Here is a 21,748-nt window from a genome sequence, read left to right as displayed (position 1 = left end):
GTGTTGAGGGAAAAAGGCAGAGAAAATTAATTAAAATTAGGTTAAATGAACATACAAAGCTTAACAACTAGGAAATAAGCTCACTGTCTTTCACTGATAAGCCACATGAAGACAGCTCTATACTGTTCCATACATTCATAGCTCCTAAGCTGGGACTTTTTGTCTTTCATGCAAACAGCACTTCCAGGGCCACCCAGCATTGTCTGAATACCTCTTTAATAGCAGCAGGAAACACTGAGGCTGTGAAAGGAGTGCTAAGTGGCTGCTCTGTAAATACCAGGAATGGGGATATTTCAGAACAGGATTACTGAATGAGGTCAACAAAGCACACAGATAAAGGAGATGTGGTTGAAATAGCCTAACCTGAATTTTCTAAAAGGCTTTTGAAAAATCCCTCATCAAAGGCTTCTATGGAAACCCAACAGTCAGAGCTTCAGGGAAGGTCTTTATGTTGATAAATAACTGGTTAAAAGACAAGGAACAGAAGGTAAGTAGGTTAGCCAGACAGCTCTTGCAGTGGAGGGAGGTCATTAGCGGAGTTCCACAGGGATTTGTGCAGCGGATGCAGTCGTTCATCATATTCCTAAGCAACCTGGTAAAATGGGTGAGCAGGGAGGTGAGAAGGCTTTATAATGATATTAAGTTATGCACAGTAATAAGGATGATGGCTTGCTGACTGTGAAGAATCAAGAAAGGTCCTTATGGAACTAAGTCCCTAGGCAATAAAACAGCAGATGAAATTCTTTGTAGATGAATGCAAAGTGATGCACAGGGGGCAAAACAATTCTAGGAACATTTATGAAACTATTTGCCCTCAGCTGACCATTATAGCTCAGGAGCAAGATCTTGAGGTTAAGATAATATTGTACCATGAAAACATGCTCTTAGTGTCCCATATTGTCAACACCTCCCCGCCACAAATGTTAGGAACTATTAGGAAAGGAATAGAAAATCAGGAAACATCATTATATCACTGTAAACCCCATAGTTCATTCACACCTTGAATACTGTGGGCAGCTGTGATCTCCCTATGAAGAAGGACATAGCAAAACTGGAGAAGTTGCAAATAATGGCAATAAAGATAGTTAAATACATGGAACAGCTTGTGTTTGAGAAACAACTTACTAGGCTAGAGATCATCAGCCTGAAGAAGAGAGAAATTAGAGTAACTATGATATATGTCTACAAAATCATAAACATTAGGGAGAAAGCATACAGGGATGAAGTATTTGTGGGCTCTTCAGTAAAGAACTAAAGGCATCAAATTAGGTTAGTAGGAAACAAGTTAAAACAAACAAAAGGAGGTGATTCCTTATACAGTGACCTCTGGAACTTGTTGCCAAGTAATTCTGTGGATGCTATAAAAAGTACTTGGGCAGGTTGAGGTGAGATTGGGAAAGAACAGGGAAGAGACGTCCATCTGGAGTTGTTATAGAAACAAAACTGTACGCAGTTAGAGAGAGTATTAGAGGACACTACCACATATGATTGGCTTGTTCTTACTCTCCTGGTAGGCTTCTGTTCATAGTCACAGTTTGAGGCAGGATACTAGGGTGGATGGATTTTTGGTCTGACCAGGTACGACTCTTTATGTTCTTACAGATGTAGCCTGAGTTCTAACATGGTGCACATGACAGAAGTTCTAGTTTAGGAGTCTACAGATTTACTGTGTGCTTGCATGGCAGTAACCATTCACTTAAACCTGTCAGCTATTGATGTGAATAGCATCAAGGACCACATGGACAGGCCTCAGCCCTCTAGAGTGTTCTTTATGAACTAGCCACCGGCCCCTCTACTAGCTACACTGTGACCAGCCATGTAAGACATGTTAGTCTCATAAAATGGGAAAATACAGAAGCCTCCTTTACCACAGGATGAAGATTAAGAATGCCTAATAGAGAAATGTGAATGAAAAGAATAGAACAAAATCTATTTCTTTCACAACTAGCAAAGCCAGAACACATAACGGTGTAAGGTTTGTCCTCTGGAACTGAAACTTCACAGAACCCCGGGCAACTTGTGTATATGGGAGTCATTATCCAGTTCCACTAATGAGGAAAAGTAGGTGTGGATTCATCAGTCAGTAATAAACTTTTGAAATCCCAATACTATGTCCTGACAAGAAGTCTGAGGTAGAAGGTCTCTACCTCCTAGTGGATAGGATGTGTCTATGTCAGTCCGGGATAATGGGTCAGTGGAACAAGTGATGACCTATCACCCTTCCATCCAGACTACGCTGGAAGTACTACTTCCTAACTTCTTACTGATTCCTCCGCTAAGACAATGAAAGACAGAAACGGTCCTGGGAGTCTTCATGGTCCCAAGTGAGGGAAGAGTCAAACTGAAGTCAAGTGAAGGTGTCAGAAAGAACAGCCAGGAATTGTGACAATGATTCAGCTTACACTCTAAGATACTGTGCCAAGTACTGTGCTAAAGCACAGTGCTGAGAGAAGTCTTGGCTTCTCCTTGTTGAAAAGATCATGCTGGTACAGATTTGGTAAATACTAGTTTGATGAATAATAAACTAAACCATCCCTTGAGTTTATCATTGTTTCTGATGATGTGAGCCAGCAGACTCTACTGCTCAGTGATCTCTCAAACATGCTCAGTTCCCTCTAGCAATTAACGAGGGAAAACAGAACCTCAATTAAATTACCTTTCAGAAGGAAGGTAAATGGGAATAGGATCCCTTGTCAAGAGGGTCAGCTCCTGACACATTCATACAGATTAGTGCCAGCCTCTGGCTGAAGTTGACTACTTCAGCTTCTGATAATCCTAGCAAGCAAGGTCTAAGGAAGATGTAACAAACTTGTACTGTTCAGACTCTTTCACACGTATGTAGGGCTTGTAGGCAGGGATATGTCTTTAACATAAACAGCAATGGCAGTTGGTAAGCAAATCTCTCAATGTGGTACGAGTATCATTCATAGCGCAGGGCCAATATGTAATCTTTGGAGAGCCCAAGGAGCCATCATCCAAAGTGGAAAACAACAGTTTTGACAGTCTAAAAGCCAACAGTGTCTGGAAAGAAGGTGGAAAGCAGGCTGTTCCACCTCACCAGGTGGCTGTAAAGAACAGAGGAGGCTCTGGTTGTACTCTGCCCTCTGTGTCAATATTCAGTGCCATCCACTCCTGTAGGTATACTCTGAGCATGCCTTACCACACATGCTAAGGACTGCGCCCCTCACAAAAATACAGCTGCAGCAGGTTGCTCATTTTTAGAGAGAGGGTCAAGAGGCCACCCACCTCTAATCATCAGAGATGCTGCCCTGGAATCAGCTCCTTCTCCAGCCTACTCACACTCACCCAGAAGGTGGCCATAACTGCTAGTTTATAGGCTTGTATAGGTGGAATCCAACCTTTTTTTCAAAGCTATCCTACTGTGCCAAATCCTGTGGTGTCTGCCTCAAAAGCACTCTCCATGAGAACAGAATGCACATTTTATGAGAGCGGGACAGCATATCAAAGCAAGTGCAGAATATACTTCCCTGGCTTCAAAGAGGAAAAAGTGCAGAGAGACAGTTAGTGTATTGAACCCACTCCCCTCTTCACAGACTTACTTACAACATCTAACACTTACTACATATTTCAGCAAAGATAATTATTAGTAGCAGAAGTTCCTGTCCAGAGGTACAAAGGAGAAGCTCCTGTGCACCCATAACACGGCCCCATTCTCATTGCACACAATGGAAAAACCATTGCTGATTTTATTAGGAATTGAGTCAGACACTGTCACGAAACTAGTCAGTGAACTAGGAAGTTTTGAGGGGGAAGGCTCACTTTTGCCTTTTAAATCCAAACCAAACAGCAATCCAAAACATATTTTCCCCATTTCAATCACTTTCCTGATTTAATAAGCCACTCCTCTCTGTACTAGGGCAATATTATTGTTTATTGATTACTCATTTTTAAAATGGAATCCCATCTGTTCTGCTTTATTCCTGCTTATTTCCAAAGTTTCAAATTAAATAGGGGATAAGATCTTAATTCCAGTATGGCTCAAATATACTGAAGTGAAGGATACATTTGCTTTTTCATCTTTTTCTTTGTAGTCTAAGGATGAGTGGCTTCTTTACAGAAACTTCTAAAACATTAAAAAATATAAGCAATGCTGTGAATGGGAAGATCTGCAAAGTTTCCTTTACAGGTTTGTTTTTTCTGTCCTGTTTCCAAACAGGATTGGAGAACTTCATAAAACATAATAATGCCACAGAAGACTCATGTCACTTTGATATCAATTCCATGCTGGGCTTGACATGCAGAAAGTCAAGCAAATTCAAATATTATAAACAACATGATAATTTCGGTTCATATAGAATAAGATTGCTAAAGTTAGGCTGTGTGGGAGGTTTGCACCAATGTACATATCTAGTCTACTCTGTTACTAATACCTCTCTACTTGACATTGTAGCTTTTTCTGGTGTTCCAAGGCTTAGCTGCCCTTAAACACTGTAATTTCCATTGATTCATAAACTTTGTCTAGAGATTTGCATTGCAGAAGCAATCTCACTATTCTCTTTTGTTCTGAAGATCTAAACACCAATGACCACACCTCTTAATTCTCCTCGTGCAATCAAAGCATGTCCTAGAACCCACTGACCCTCCAATCTCATGCCCTCTGCTCTTTCTGAAAGCTAACAGAACCAGCCTAGTTTACAGACAGCCTCCCCTTTCCAAACTGCCTCTGCAGTCTCTCCCAGTCTCTCCCCCATTCTTCAGTGATAACTCCATCCACCACTGGAATCTGCTGTGGCACAATCCAATTGTGCCTCCATTGGTGAAAAGACCCAAGAGGGCTTTGAGTACACAGAAAGGGATCAGGATTCTCATGCCTCTTGAATCCAGCCATTTCCATGCTTTATATAGGGCTGCATGTAACAGTTTTTTTCAAGGAAATGAGAAAAGAGGGACTGAAAAAATTGAACGTTACCTAATGTAGTGCAACTTGTATGTAAACTATCACTGGAGCTCTAAGTCACATATGTATGATAAACATGACCCCTCTCAATTCAGCTTAGCTTATGCATCATCTTTCCTTCCATAGTGGGATAAAGCTGTGGAAGCCCATTAAAAAAAAGGGTCAAGCTAAAGGTGTTCAGCAGTAGCCATGAATTTTATTACTGATTCACAAGAATCCACATTAATTGTCAACATCAGTCAATGCACCAATTCTGCAATGTCCTTACTGTAATGTATGTACAGATGATTTGTTCTGTACTTGCTTTTCATGGCCACCATTTCACAGAGCATAATTTGTCTCGGACAAACCACTGACACATTCTGAACAATATGCTGAAAAAATCCTCGATGCCTTTTTTTTTTTTTCTGTCTGTTGTACAGTATGTTCTAAATATGTGCAGGATATAAGACAAATTGACAGAAACTTGGGTGGCCCTTCCAAGACTATTCCTACAGTTTTATAGACTATAGTCTTAGCATCTTACAGTCATTCCTGCTTGAAACTATTCCTATAGTGTTTTCTCCTAACACATACCACAGTCCTAAAATTTATGCACCTCAGCTTGTTTCTTTGTTTACTTCAGAGATTACTGCAGTCACTAGCTACATACAGTACTGAGATCTTTTCCATCCATGTTTATGTGATATGTGATAAACATTCACCATCAGGCAATGTTCCCTGTGTTAATGAAATTCTTCTAAAATTATGTTGACTCTTTTGAGTAAACAAACAGAGGTAGCAATGAACCATTAGGGAAAAAAATTTAGTTTAATTAAAACCAATTCTGCAAGCTTAAAAATCATGGACTTCTTTTCCCAATTTAAATGAATGTCACAGTCATAATTGTTAAAACTCTTACTTACCTTAATCATAAAAACCTAATCTTACTAAAAATAAGAAAAAAGGTATTCACTTTTTATCACTTTGTGTTTAAGAAATGCTTTTCCTGAACAATAAAAACATGTGCACATGCTTCATTTTGTTCACAGTTAGCTGTCACTTTCTGGTTCTCTTTCACCAAGCTGGTCTTTGGGTTGCCCATATTTCAGGAGAGAACCTTTATACCAATTATAATCCAAGTGAAAACTTTATTCTTCTAAATCCTAAATTAGAGACAAACTTAATCTGATAGTTTCACATCAAACAGGCTGCCTTCAAAGTCTGGGATGTAACTGGCTTGCTTGCCTTCTCTCATCTCCATTGCTCTTGGTCACATCTTTCAGTTAATTTTTCTTCTTTTTTTAATCCTTTTCATTAGACTTCTTTATCTCTAGCTGTTACTCACTGTTTCACCAGATAGCAAGTCAAGATGTTATTTCACAGCAAAGAAGGGCCACCATGCTGTCCTCACAGAAGTCAATGGCAAAATTCCCACTCACAGCAGAAGAAATGAAATATTGCTCTGATACATTTTAACTGAAATTCTTCTGGACTTCCAACTAATTAAATACCCTGCCATTATGCTACTTTGCCTTTGTTAACTTTCTACTTGTCTGGGTTGAAATACTTGGATACTTCAAGAAACTGAGTTTTCTTTCTTCTCTCCTCCTTCCCTTGAAGCCAACAAACATATTCATTTTCTTTTAAAATGTAATATTACATTTCTTACCATCCATGCTGTGACAAAATCTCCCATCCAAGTCCCAACTGCAGCTACCTTCATAAAATTTTCATTCCTGATGCCCATGAAGTCTGTTATAATGTATGCACTGTGGAAACAAGAACACAGACTGTAAGCTATACACGTTTGCTTAATGCAGTTATAAAGAACTTGCTTCAGTGACAAAATTTATGATTAGCTGTGAAAGATTTCCCATTTCTTTCATAATAATTTTTTCTGCTAGATCTGAGTCTTGACAGAACTGAGCCAGGATGGGTCAATTCCAATTAGAAATGGAAATGTGAATCTGATTTTACAGCCTATGTCTCTTTTGAAGGTGCTAAAATAATGATAGGCAAAGGCTTTAGGATTATGTAAGGCTTGTGGAAATACAAACTATTTTACACTTTTTACCTTTTCCTTTGTACACATGGAATTGCAACATTCTCAGAATCGGTGACTTTGCAAAATCTTTATGAAGAAAAATTAAAATCTTTAAGTTATCTTTAAAAAGATAATTGAGCCACTTGACTTTTCACTCCACCAGTTATACAACCACATGCTTTTTAACACAACAGTGCAAGCAAGCTTTGCAGAATTTCAGTGAGAAGTTGCTCATAGATAGATGAGCGATTATTTTCATAGATATATTTTCATAGATATATTTTACTTAAATCCAAAAGAAGCATTTCCATTCTGCTTAAATAATGCAACAGATAGGATTTAAAACCGCACACAATAATTTGACCTCTACTTTCAAGTTCATCAGGGTGCTATAAGGACAATTAAGAAGGTAAAGTTACCTGTGCTGGATTAAAACCTTTGTGAAAAAATCATAGCTTTTAATATACTCATATCCTTTGCTAAAAGACTTTTATAGTGTTTAAGAAGAGATGACTCTCCTCAGGAGCTAACACATTGACTAATGATAGCAATTATATTTTAACTTCCCAAGAGATATCTGTGTTTTCAAGACACCTGTAAATGTTGCTTATATAATGTTATGACTATTTAAGGGTGCACACAACTGACCCAGTTGCATGTAACAACTTCCTTAAACATTGCGTTATCCATTATTCAAATCTTACCATTATTACATACCAAATGTTGTAATGTCTAGGAGCTAACAGACCACATCCCTCCAACTGGATCAGTGCAAGGTGATCCCACTTTCTGGGGCAGCCCTTTTAAAATCTAAATATTTGATTAGGATAGAGGATCTTGCTAGCACATATCCATGGACAGCACTGTATCACTTCTTGAATACAAGTTAATATGTCCTAGAGTAGAAATATTAATGCCATTGAATAGTTTCATGACACATGTAAAATGGCACACCCTAACGGCTCTTTTCATTATACACATTTTATGACCTTGCAGCTAATAGGTCACTAACAAAAATACCATCCCTTTTTTTTCCATCTGTTGAACAGCATATAAATACTGGCTCAGATTTTCTGCTGGAACTAAAAAAAATCCACATTTTTTTCCAAGCTATTTTTAATTACGTTCCATGTAGTTAAGAAGATCATCAATATTCTAAATTTATTGTGTTGTAAGTAAGGATGTAAGAGCACAAGAACAGTTCTACTGGGTCAGCCTAAAGTCTCTCTGTTCCAATGTCCTGCCTCCAAGAGAGGCCAACAGCAGATCCCTAGAGAAGACTGCAAAAACAGGCAAGCACAACCCTCCCAGATATATTCTCCCAGCTTCTTTATAACTGGGAAACATTTAGAATTCCTTTTTTTCCTGCATCTTGGGTATGCTGTTCTTGTAGCATCTGTGAAGGAGAAAAATAATCAAGTCTGCATTCCTTAAGAAGGTGTCTCATTAACACAGAAGGCACGACAATAAATGTCAGTTGTAAGTACTGGCCCCCAAAAGCAAACCATATCTTTATATTTTTCATCAGTGTGAAACACACACAAAAACCCCACAGTTCTTACATTTTTTATTCCCATTTCTCATATGCATTATACATGATTACAGGTGTACAGAACCTAAATGAACACTTGCACAACATTCCTGAAAAACGGGCCACCTGGTTAACTCCTATAGCCCCGTCGCATATAGTGGGCCTGCCACAGCCACCCACCGCAGGCTGATGTACACAAGACGGGTTACCCAAAAAGGCTGAGAGGTCACTGATCACTGAATGTAAGTATTAACACATAGAAGAGATATCAAACCAGACATAAGCTATGATTTTAATGGAAATTGAAGTTCTCTGTGTAGTCACTTGTTTTTATGAATCTTAAAAGTACCTGAGGGCTTATAATAAGGTCAGATGAACTGGATACAGTAGTTAAATACATAGAGGCCTTGAAAGCACCAGATCATCCTAACAGTCCTTTTTGTAATTTGAAATATAAACATTTGAAACATTAAAGCATCCAAGAAGCCTAGTATAAATTGTGCATCGTAGTCTATAAGTAATTAATGAGTAAATTAAATATGCAAATTGACAAACCTTCGGTTAGTGTTAAAATAGCGTATTATTATAAAGAAACTCTTAAAACCACAATTTCTGCATATTTTAAGTCCATTTACTGATTAAAATACAGCTACAACTTTTTATGGAACAGGGAAAATATTTTTAGCACTGTCATTATCTTATTAGAAGTAGTAATGAAATACACTACTATTTTATTAACTATTTTATTAACTGTTAGCATTACATCCTGTGTCTTTTATGCTCTCAGCAGTATTATTTTATTTCAAAACACAAAGAGAAATTGACTTTTTTAAAATACGGATTTTTGGCCGCTAAAAATGAAAAAAACCCTCCATTTTCAATTTTCAGGTTTTAGTTTAAATATAAATGAGAGTAGTTGACATTTTCAAAAAAGCCATGCTTGCCTGATGATGATACCAGGACATGTATTTGAACAGTACCAAAAGTAAAATTAATTCTATTGTGGAAAAATCCCCGCTTTTTCTAGCTTTAGGTACTGATCAGAGCAGTTTTCATTAATTGGTTACTCTGCTTCCTGGCTACGACCCATGTCTGCACCTTGCAGGAGGGTTAATAGTTGTTGGGTTCCAGTTAACTGGCATGGTCAGCCCAGATTTTCCATAGCTTGTCAAAAGGCTTCTGTTTGTTTTGCCATACTTGTATTCTGTAGCAAGGTACATTCATATTGCATGAATAGCACAATCTAAGAAAACACTGGGTGGAAAAACACAGCAGTTAAAACTCATAACAGAGTAAAAAGCTCTTCAGAAATGGACAGGATAAGTATAAATAATTAAAGGCTGAGGAGCCAGTACGTGTGGATGTTATAGATAAAGGACAAGTTTGTGACTGGGATTTGGGACAAACCCACTATTAACCTTGACAGTAAAACTGGAAGCTGCAAAGCCAGTGAAATTGCTCTTTGCAGGCCAAAGCCTATGGAAGGTAGACCACAATTTTGACAGAATAGGACACAACAGAGGAACCAAAAGACAAAAGAGACTTGACACACGTAGTTCTCAGAGAGTCCAAAATACGCCATCATAAGATGCTGCCTACATCCATGCTGTTGCAAAAGGTAAGTTAATAACAGTGAGTCAGTAAAAAGATGTACGAGCCCAATGTATTTGATCACTTTTCTGGAGTTAGCAGCAGAATGTGCACAGAACAAAGAGGGAAACAACAAAACTAGCCCAGAGAAATTGTTCAAAGGAAGGTATCAGAGCATTTTTTCAAAAAGGATGACACTTTAGCAGCTGCCAAAATGATGAAACAGTATGAAAGCAAACAGAATGTTTTTAATTTTAAGTTGGATAAAGATGTACAAGCCACTGTGGTGCGATCAGCATTGGTCTGGGCACTGGGATAAAAGTCATGGCTGAAACTCAGTGCTGAGATGGTGTTTTCTTGACCATCATAGGAATCTAAAACTGGGATATAGCCTGAATGTAGACACTGAAATTTAAGTCTAAGCCAGGGATCCAAACTCTCAATGGAGCCTAGTCAGACTAGTAAATGCAGATTAGAGCATGATTTGTCCTTACACTACTGTAGGCATGCTGGGTGAAGGATTTGTTTGCCGTATGTTACTGCAGGATGGCTAGCATGTCAAAACAGTATGTTCCCATATCAAAAGGCATTGCTAAATCCATGCAACTAAATAATTCCAGGTGCTGTGACACATCCTGGTCTCCAGATGACAACCCAAATAGATCTGGATCTCTTGTAAGGCCTGTGACACATCTGACAACCCAGATGCATCTGAACTGAACCCTAGGTCTCCATGGGCTGCAACATGAGCATAGACACTTTGGGGAGGTTTTAGTTGTCTTCTAATGCCATTTTAGTGATCTTGATGCATCTTAAGTACACTTCAGCTGGCTCTTTATACACTCTAGAGTATCTAAGGCACTGGGCTGGCACACAGCACACAGGGCATGTTCTGTACAGAGTCTACAAGAACTGCACCCATAGAGAGTGGTAACTTAAGGCTCTTCAAAAAAGAGGGGAGGCCTATATATTTTTTATGTCGAATGATAAAAAGTCTGTATATGTTCTGCAGTCTGATACATGCTTTTCTGAGACAGTTTTTTTATCTGGCTTTCCCCTTAAATAGCTGATTATCTATATGGAACTCACCTTCCTTGGTGCACCTGACAAAGTGAAATGCCTTGACAATGGCCAACAAGTGACAGCATGGGAGTTCAGGCAGGCTGCAAAGAAGTATGTGTTTAGACGTGGCACCACAAGCTTCCATTACTCTTAATTTAGCAGAGGCAAAGAGTGTCAGAATAACTGAAAACATACATAAAAGACTGCAGATACAGTTCCTGATCCATATTTGTCACTCTAAAATGACAGAATGGTAAATGAGGCACTTGGTAGCACTTTGCTCAGCTGAAAAGCTAGCCCTCTACTGCTAGGAACTGAAGTCAGAGCTACAGGTAACTGGAAGATGCACAGAGAGAAGACGACCTGCTGTCCTATAAATTGGCATACCATTTTGAGCATGGCATAATGCATAGCTATGTACAAACAGTACAGAGAGCACAACAGCTAGTCATACAGTCCCTAACCATCCCCAGTGCACACTTTAGAGGTACAGACGAAACTTCTTCTGTGACACCAGAACAGAGAGAATTAAGAGGCACTGAACTAGGGATTTTGCTTGACAAACAGAAGAGGTAACACCAACAAGAGGCTCAGCAAGCTAATCTCCAAGACACAATAAAACTAGGATGCAAAAATGGCTTGGTCATAGCAAGACAGATCCACGGCACAGTGCAGAACACCTGAGACTGATGGATTGATGCTGTAACTGAGCATTGCTGAAATCAGGCAACAGAACTGTGATTCTGAAAACCCTGCTCATCAGTCTACAGGCCTGAGGGCTGCCTAACTTACTCTGGGGACTTGGCTTTTAAAGCTCCCAAGCTGTTTAAAGTTCTGCTGCTAGGCATGTACAGGAGCTGCTCACTCTCCACAGGAATAAGCCATTTGGCTTCTAGCTCACATCCTGTATTGATTGATAGCCATAAAGTGGTTATTCTTCCACTTGGTTTGCCTGTGGAGCGCCATCTGTGAAGTGCTTTGCAAGCCTGCCTTAAGACAAGGCCCACTGAAAAATACAGCAATTGCATTTCTGTCTGTTAATGTAGAAGAGGTGTATGCACATAACTTAAACAGTAGGGAATACATGAAATCCAGTCCCTATTCCAAGGGACACTGGTTCAACACCTTTCAAAGTTAAGGAATTGCATCTCACTGTCACTCTCAGTAAGAAAAGAAAATGTGATGACCAGCTCCTATTAAGACAGTAGTATTTTTTGTATATGGCACTCTCCAAGAGGATGAGAAATGTGTGTTTCAGCTTCCTGTAGATGAGGGGTAACTGAAGCTGTATATTCCATGTCTTGTACAAGTACCATCTTTCACATGTAAGACAGACATTCCCTTTCCTCCACTTTTAGAGAAGTGGAATGGATGCCACTGGTATTAAGGACCTCTGCTACGGGAGGAATGCAGCCTCCCTGGCCTGAAGGTAAACTGGTGAGTGCTGGCACATACTCACGAGTTTAAATGACAGGATTTGCTACACCTACATTTTTTTTCTGTCAAACCTTAAATGACATAAATAAAATAAGAGACAATCAGTGGCTGAGCTGGGAATTGAACCCAGATTTCTCCCCTCTCAGATAAGCAACCTTCTCCATCGTTATGTAAGTGCTTTGATGAAAATGCTGTAGTACCCCTACAGACTCCACTACAAAGCACTTCCTATGGACAGGATAGTCTGGGAAAAAGCATAAAAGGTGCCTGACAAAAGAATTCAACAAATTGATTTTTCAAATTTATCATATCGATGAGATACCTTTTCCAAATTTTCCAGGATTTTTGCTATTCTTGTGCAATGTGTATCATCACATGTATATTCTGTTTAGTCAGACAAAAGAAAAACAAATGTTGCAGAGTGCATTTAGCATCTTTCTGCAGCAAATAAAAGTTACACTACCCAGTCAAGGACATGTTGCCTGAAACACTTCTAATGCTATGGTGCTAATAGATGAATGCTCACCTATATATCCATAGCACAGTCTTACCAGCCCCCACCACACGCTCACACAGACACGAGCACTGCAGCTGTTCAGACGTAGCTGTTTATGCTTCCATTGAAACTCTATAGCCAGCACATAAATTGTTTTTTCTGAAGCAATGAAATAAAGTGTTACCTCTTACATGCCTGTTTGATACTACAGGAGAGGATTAAGATATTTACTCACTGCTAAGAGAATTGTTTATTGAAAATTGTTTTAGTGGACAGGCAAACAAGTTAAGAGAATTGTGACAAGTTAAGAGAACCATGTCACTCCAGCATCTCTTTTAGCAGGCTAGTAAAATTCTGCAACTAATCCACAAGACTGTAGTACGAGCTGGTACATTACATGCCTCATTTGATTCACTCCATTTGCCTACATACTACGATATCAAAATAGTTTTACAGTAAAAAGGTCCAAAATGCTAGCACAGGTGCCCAGGGACATGAACAGGACAAGTGACCTTGGGCATACCCATTTTGAGGGTTTAAAGAGGATCTTGACTCATCATACTGTAACACACTGCAGACATACAAGTTTGCAGTCTCAGCCCTTGCTGTATGCATCCTGAGAAGGATAACAAGTGCTGATTTTCAACAAGCTGCTAAACAGCAAGCTAAATGATACACATGGACACTAAAGAAAAATGTATGCTTAAGAGTTTCTAAAATTTAGAAAAATGTTGTAAACTGGTTTAGGGGTTCTTTTTTACATTTAACATTTTGTTAAATGTTGTAGGTGTGCTTATCTTAAAATACAGCTAATTTGTTTGGCGAGTGACATTTAAAAATAGCTACTAAAATTTGAAAATAACATTAACAGAAACTAAGGAATATAACAGGCAAATCATTTGGGAAGGTTAAGTTAGGTTAGTAATTTAGCAAGAGAGAGATGCGGTAAAACATTTTCTTTTAAATAAATACTTGCTTTGTTTTTAAACTTGGCGAGATACTGATAAGAATGGCTTTGAACCATGCTGCACTGGCTGAACTCTTCAGAACGGGTCATGGCTTACACACATCTATTCCTGGTGTTGACATTTCAGTCCAGCTAAGAAGGGATAGGGACAGATGTGCAGCAATATTCTCAGAACTGGCAGGTGCAAGAAAAAAATGATTCACTTAAAAAAAAAGATAACTGCTCATATCATTGCCAGAATATAAAGAAAATTAAATTATGTAGTTGGAACTTTACCACTTTGACCAAGTGCTTCGATAACATTTAAAACTTCTGTGAATCCCAGCAACAACTTTGTACTTTCTATCCGTTTCAGTTTTAGGGATGGCAGAGAAGTTTAAATGCATTATTATAGTGCCGAATAAACTAGTAACTGCAGTATTATTGCTATTCAGAAAGGGGAAATTAGAATAATTTGCAGTTGGTAAAAAACACTGAATGGACTCTGCTTGTAAGTAGCAGACCAACAGGGAAAGTGAAAGCAGAAAGGTATTTTAGCAAATTCTAGCAGAAACTTGTAAGTATTACCAGATAATGCAACTTTACATATTAATCATTCTTTAACTTATTAAACTTCCCTGAACCATTCATAAACAGGTTTTTTTTATATAAATTAAAATATGAAATGTCAGAAAACTACAAACAACATGTTTTAAGTTAATGATTTGGAACTGAGGGAACAAAAAATGCCGGCACAGAATCTCTGCTGACAGATTCTCAGCAATCATAACTAAAAAGAGTTTGTGCTAGCTCTGAAAAAAATTGTAATATAAAATAAAATTGTGAAAATTTCTTATAAGTTTACTTTTTTAAAATAATTTATTATAAACAAAGTAGATTTTTTTCCTTATTTAATGACAATGTTTTAAAGCTGTATAAAGACTAATATTAGTTTGAATTCCAAGGGTCTACTGTGGTGACTGTGTGAAGCAAGGACCATGTGACTTCTTTCAGCACTTTATTTTCAGGAACCACTGATACCCTGCAGCTAAATGACAAGTGGCCAACGGATTGTCCTGTCAGCTTGGACCAGGGGACTTCTAGTGTTTTACTGAACATGGAAGACATTGCAAGAACCTATATTTTTGTGACTGGAACAAGGTGAGATGCTTCACCACAGCAAACATTGGACCAGTATTTGAACCTCTTAGACAGAGTTTGAGTTTGAGAAGTAATTGGAAATACAGATGAATGCAACCTGCATATAGATGCCCATTTTTAAAGCAGTGGAGACTGACATATGACTCACCTTACAATTTGCATCAAGTATGTAAATGTGTGGTGGAGGAGTGTAATTGCTGCTAAATAAGCTAAAATGATTTTTTTCTTTTTTTTACTACATCAGTACAGTGTGGTAAGTTTTAATTTTGACATCTTTGTTTCCAGAGTTTTGCAGCAGAGACATGTCAGAGCATATGAAGCAAAGACATCCTTTATAGGCTAGAAGGTGATTTCCCTGACACACAGGCTTTAAATGACAATTCCAAATCCATTCACATTACCTTTTATGTAAGATATGAAGATATTCCATTTGGCTTGTGTGCTTGTACTGCCAGTCCTGATGGTACCTCTGTCTCTTTCTTCAAAGTTATCAGGAGTAAAAAATGGTCAGGAGCATTTTGCTATTATTATAAAATAGTAGGTCATGCAGAGTCTGCAATCGGTTGAAGGAACATATTGTTTTTAATAGATTGGGGGGGAAAATTAAAAATCTGAAAATATGAACATATTTACAAAATGCAAAAAACTTGCCAGTTCTCAAATTGAAAAAAATCTTGTGGTTTGATTTAAAAATTAAGTTAGAAAAAATACGTAGAATATTTAGCTTGGGTTTTTTTAACCTGTTTCTATGGTATTCCAGCTTTCTTTCCAAATCTGCATATCATAAGCATTTTCATTATTTTAATTTCTTTTGCTGGTTTGGGACAGGAAATCCTTCTAATCTGCAAAAATTCTTGTGAGACTGAAAAAATGTTTCATGTCCAAATCACTTTGTATTAGCATTTATTGTGCAAGTTTCTTCTTTCAGAAAAATGTATTTCTACCTCAAACTACAATACAGAATAAGGTCAGATATTCCTTTAGAGGATTCAAAGTTTAACTACAGATATGAAAACAGTCATCTTTCAACAGTAAGGTAATTTCAGGCTTAATTACATCTAAATAGTATCAAAATCAATTTACAAATTTTCCATTTTCTATTTAAACATTATTGTTTCACAAGAAACTTCTCATGTTTTCTTATGAACCAGGTTCACAGTATGTAAACAAAGTTGTGCAAGAATGACTGTGTAGGTCCTGTAATGACTATTTTAAATTATCCAAACCAATCTGGGACATTGTATGATGATTGTTCAAATTGTAAAAAATACTACAGAAGTGTCAAGGTTGTCAAACAGATCATTCAACTAAACTGATTTTTTTAAATAAGTATTTCTTTCAATTATTCTCTATAAAGACAAGTAATATATGAAATGAAGGAGTCAGGAACAAGGCCAGTCAGTGATAACATCTGAGATTCAATGGATGGATGGTGGGGCAGAGTCCTGCTACTTTGCACTGCAGAAGTATAAATTTACTAAAAAAGGAAGAGTGACTAAGTAATACCTGCCTTGGAGCTTGTGGGATGTTTGCTGAATGAGTAGAAAGGAGATTGGACTTCACGGAAGTTTGAGGATAAGGTGATGATTTCTTAAGTGTTAGATTATTGACAGATCTATCAAATAAGCAATTAGTAATTAGTAATAATTAAAGGAGGTAAAATCACAGAAAAAAATTAGGCTGGAAGGAAAGTCAAGGGATGAACTCATCCAACCCCCCATGCTGAACAGGGCTAACTGGCATTAGATCAGATCGCTCAAGGATTTATTTATGCTTAAAGATTGTTTATTTTAAGTTACAGTTATTTAAACTTACTGAAAGCTAAATCCTTTATCAAAAGCAAAGCTAACATTACTTAAATGTCTGAACAAAATTTAAAAGGGCACTAGGGAATGACTGCACTTTACAGTTGACTGCTCTGCATTTCTAGTTCAAGTGGTCTCTTTCGATTATGCCAAGACTTCATCCATTTAACACGGTGCTAAAGCAGCCAAAGATTTGGCACAGAATACTTCTATGCAGCCAAGATTTTCCTCTTCCAATCCTGTCATTAGAGTTCAATAAAATAAAGTATATACTGCTATACATCATCCTGAACAGTTTGAAGAAGGAAGACAGCAAGTCATTTTTAACTCCACATCATTACAGAGTTTAGTATTTGTTAAATATCCTCCACAAAATAAGACAAATGTAAGTATTTTATATCAATATAAATAATACAAAAGTTAACCATACACACAGGCATATATTGCTTACACAGAATACAAGTTAATTTTTTTGACATTGAGAGACAGAACAAGTCAAAATGTGAAGAGTAAAGTTAAATTAAAATATAAACTCTGTTTCCTACAGGATCTTTGTGTTGTATATAGGCAAAGCCTAAAAAAAGTGGAGCAAAGGCCCTTGGAGAATCTGTGCTCAGTTGCTTCTCCATGAACACTAACAGCTCTCACACCAACTCCATGGATTCCACCAGTGGGTGCTGGGATCCCTTGGCATGCCAAGTTATTGAATGCTGAATCTGACAAGGGCCACAGAGAGACCATCAATCAGCCAAAGCCAGAGAAAATCTTAGGCAATAGAGGAAGCAGAATATTAAAATACACTTAAAAGAAGGAAGAAGTGTAGGAGAACTGGGACTGACAAAGTTGATGGAAGGGAAAAGACAAGATGAGTATACACAGAAATGCATAAATACATTTCAAGTACAAAAGATTTGAAAAGGAAGAAAGGTCAGAGCCCAGAATGGAATGGATGTGGTCACAATCCTCAAATGTTTTTAGGAAAAGTGTTTAGATTCAGCTGTGTTCTGCCACTCCTTTTGTAAAGATGCAACTGCCTAGAATCTTAGCATTGTAGAGCAATTCTCACTGCAAGAGGAAAAGCAGAGATGCTTCCGTCCTTGTAAAGCACTCAGTTAAGATCTTAATTTCAAACAAAGAAATAGGTCCAAGCTTTCTATAATGTTATTTTAGTGCTTATAGCTGCTTACAGACGCTTTGCTGTATTAGGCTGTGTGCCTATAAAAGGAGACTGGAACTGCAGTTTGTTCAAGGAATTGAGAGCATATACCAGCCTGGAACATCAGTATGAAATGGTACAAATAACTGCACAGGGTTCTTATGAAGACCAAAAATGGTATTAACATGTGAGCCTTACTAGGCTTTTCAAAGAACCATGTTGGCAGAAACAATAATTCAGCCAAAACCCCCAAGTTTATTCAGATGGAGAATGGATACTACAGTTTGATACAGCCACAAATGAGCCCTAAATAAGAACCTTCTGAAGCACTTCCTCTGCAAATGGTTCATGCTAAAACATTATCCAAGTTCTACAGTCTGCATGCACATAGCCAATACTCTGTCAATAAATCAAAATGAATTAGGAAACTCCCATATGAGAAAAAGTTATTCTTTAAAGCTCTTTACAGGTGCAAAAGAACAGGAAATATCCTTCTGTTATGTATGTTTGGTTTCATATCTGTTGAAGATGACTGGTGTGTATCAGTCTTCCTGCAGTCTACAAAAGCAGACTGAGATATAGAAACTGTTGGAGTTGTTCAGAAACAATGATCTACCATGCTCACAGTTACCTTTGAGAAGAAATGGAAGGAAAATGTGGCATGACAACTCAGGAGCTGGTCTGAGGATTTGGTTGGCTTCTCTCATAATGTAGTAACAGCAGCAGATTGCAGAGCAGATGAAAAAGAACTAGACTTCAAGCAGTGTACAAATTAACAAATCAAGGAGATTGCTTCTTTACTGTATTACTTGAAAACAGTATATAAAGAACAACTGGGTCTAGGGCCAGTCGTCTGACAAGAGCTGGCATATAATCACAGCAGAGAATTTCACATGGAAAACGCAAGGAAGAAGACAGCCTGTTCTTCCACTCCTTGACTGACAAAGCAAACACCTTTATCATGACTACTTGACCATCCAATGGCTGATATCACGTGAAAGAGTGTCCTTACATTACTCAGCATTTTAAATAAAATTATCATTGAAATAAAAGGGGAAAGTTGTCAGAAGTTGTTTGAGGATTTTATCCTCACATCAACATAGAGTCTGTTGCAGACTGTCCATTTTACAATACAGTCTTCTTTTACTTACTTGAAAATGAGTTATCAGAAGACAGACACGTCAGAACCACACACTGCAAATGTTTCTTCAGGCACTATCACTTGTAGTACAATTTTAAGACACAGAAATGGAGAAAAGACACAAATTGTGGTGTGAACTTCATCCTCAAAAAGAATATTCTCCTAATTTTTCCCAAGTAAAGGACTAGCACATCGTCAAACAATGGAGAGAGAGAGAAGTATGCACATGCATTTTTCATACCCAGACACTAAACTTGATGGTTTTGGCTACATTTTTAAGGTCAGTTAATTACAAATACAGGGTTTCACCTCAACTACAGACTTTTTAAAAAAAAAATCTCAATTTCAGCTAGTAATTTTAGGATTCCCTAGAAGATTCCATTTCTCTCCGCAGTCAATGGAGAAAAATAAGCCCTTTACAGATGTAATTCATCTGACTTATCTTAGGCATCTGCACTGGGTCTGGCTGGGATGGAGTTAGTTTTCTTTATAGCAGCTCGTATGGTGCTGTGTTTTAGATTTGTGGCCAGAACAGTGTTGATAACACACTAATGCTGCCTACCAAGCAAGGTTAACCTGCAAGAACATCTCCAAATCAGATGAATCATCTTCTGGAGATTTCAGTTCAGTCAAATGTAAAAGTAGTTGGTTAACTTTAAGCTCATCTTTATTGGATTCTTAAACTATGAGATATGACAAAATATGGACTTTTATGTTTTAAGACTGACACAGTTTAGATTATTAGACTGAAGGTGTAACATCCATAAAATGTCCTTGCAAGTCTACACACATCCCAAACTGCAACTAAAACCAGTGAGATACTAAAGATAAAATATGCAGTTTGGGAAAATACCACTGTAACTGAAAAAGCTTACCTTTTATTTAGACATAAGGTTGAAAAAGACCAAACAGTGTAAAAGACTACATGATAAAACCTTGTCAGTAAGAAGCCTTCACAAGAATGAGTAAACTGCAATTAAGATTTCATTAAAACAGTAAGTTAAATCTAGAGTTGAACAGATGGTTAGCAGGACAGATAAAACCAGAATTAAATAAACTATGGAGTAAATATTCTATCTTTGTCTGATGCTTATTGTGGAAAACATTTCAAAGCACTACTGTTCAATGATAATCTGATCCAGAAATAGTTTTATACTGTCTGAAAGTTATCATCCACATGTTATTAGTTGAAGCAAATAGTGTCATTAATAAGAATACCTTGAGATCTTTACATTGGATGCACACAAAGCTTCGGGAACAATGCCAATATATTTTACGATAAGTATTTCCTTAGTTTATTGATTATGTGGGAGATTTTCTAATTAAACTGATATTCTACTTTTATGAATGGAAGAAATAGAAGATTGCTGGATGGCTGTGCAGAGCAATTATAAATACTTCTCTGCTCAGGAACAACCACTGCAAAAATTCGCCCTGCATTCTGAAACCAATTGAGGACGTGAGAATGGTTAGAAGTGCCTGCTCTGAAGCAGACAAGACAGAATGTAATTCTTCAGTTAAAAACATATCTTTTAAGCCTTGTAAAACAATATTTTGTTTTTTAAAGAAGGTAAAGATAATAAACAGCTCACTTACAAGCAGTAATGGACAGACCACTATGAAGGTAGAAGGCAGTAAAATACTGTGAGACCTAATCAATAGAAACTACTGGCTAGACGTAGAGTTAACTTATCATATTTCAGGACTTCTAAATCCCATTTGTAATTAAAATTTAAATACATCTTTCTTTAAATTTTTGTTATTTTTCAAAATAAATATTTCACTACCTATGTCAGATAAATGCCCACTTTTTGTCTTTTTTCAAATGTCTTTTTCAAATACTCACATGTGAACAAAAAAGGTATTTGTATCTGAAGACAGGTTACAGCATTAAATCAGACATAATACTGCACATCTCCTGTTGATACATGTATTGGGTCTGCCTGGGATGGACTTAACTTTCTTTATAGCAGCCCATATAGTGCTGTGCTTTGCATTTGTAGCTACAATGGTGTCGATAACACACTAATGTTTTGGCTGTTGCTGAGCAGTGCTTGCACAGCATCAGGGCTGTCTCTCCAACCCACCACTCAAAAGGCCAGCAGGCTGGCGATGGGCAAGAGGTTCAGAGGGGACAGAGCTGGGACAGCTAATCTGAAATGATCCAAGGGATATTCCACACTATATGTCATAGAAACATAGAATCATAGAATCATAGAATTGTTGGAAAAGACCTTTAATATCATACAGTCCAACCATTAACCTAACAATACCAAGTCCACCACTAAACCAATTAAGGGTAGAGTCATAATTAATTTCATGTTTCCTGGCTTGGTGGCTGGATTATTTTTTAATGAAAGTAAAATTAGAATAGAACCATTAAGGTTGGAAAGGACCTCTAAGATCATCAGTCCAACCATCAACCCAACACCACCATGCCTAATAAACCATGTCCCAAAGTGCCACGTCTACCCGTTTT

The 21,748-nt window shown here is 37.6% G+C and overlaps 1 protein-coding gene across 1 annotated transcript in view; it reads right to left on the bottom strand.

Annotated features, from left to right (window-relative positions):
* Nucleotides 1-21,748, bottom strand: part of TMEM117 (transmembrane protein 117) — a 225,310-nt gene that overhangs the window by 115,359 nt on the left and 88,203 nt on the right. Inside the window, 1 exon segment of the mRNA XM_075727575.1 lies at nucleotides 6,570-6,669. Coding sequence (XP_075583690.1) covers nucleotides 6,570-6,669 — 100 coding nt within the window.

Source organism: Pelecanus crispus, chromosome 1, assembly GCF_030463565.1.
Source record: "Pelecanus crispus isolate bPelCri1 chromosome 1, bPelCri1.pri, whole genome shotgun sequence".
NCBI classification, from domain to species: domain Eukaryota; kingdom Metazoa; phylum Chordata; class Aves; order Pelecaniformes; family Pelecanidae; genus Pelecanus; species Pelecanus crispus.
The sequence above is the reverse complement of the archived record's forward strand: the minus strand, read 5'-3'. Positions and strand labels throughout refer to the sequence as shown.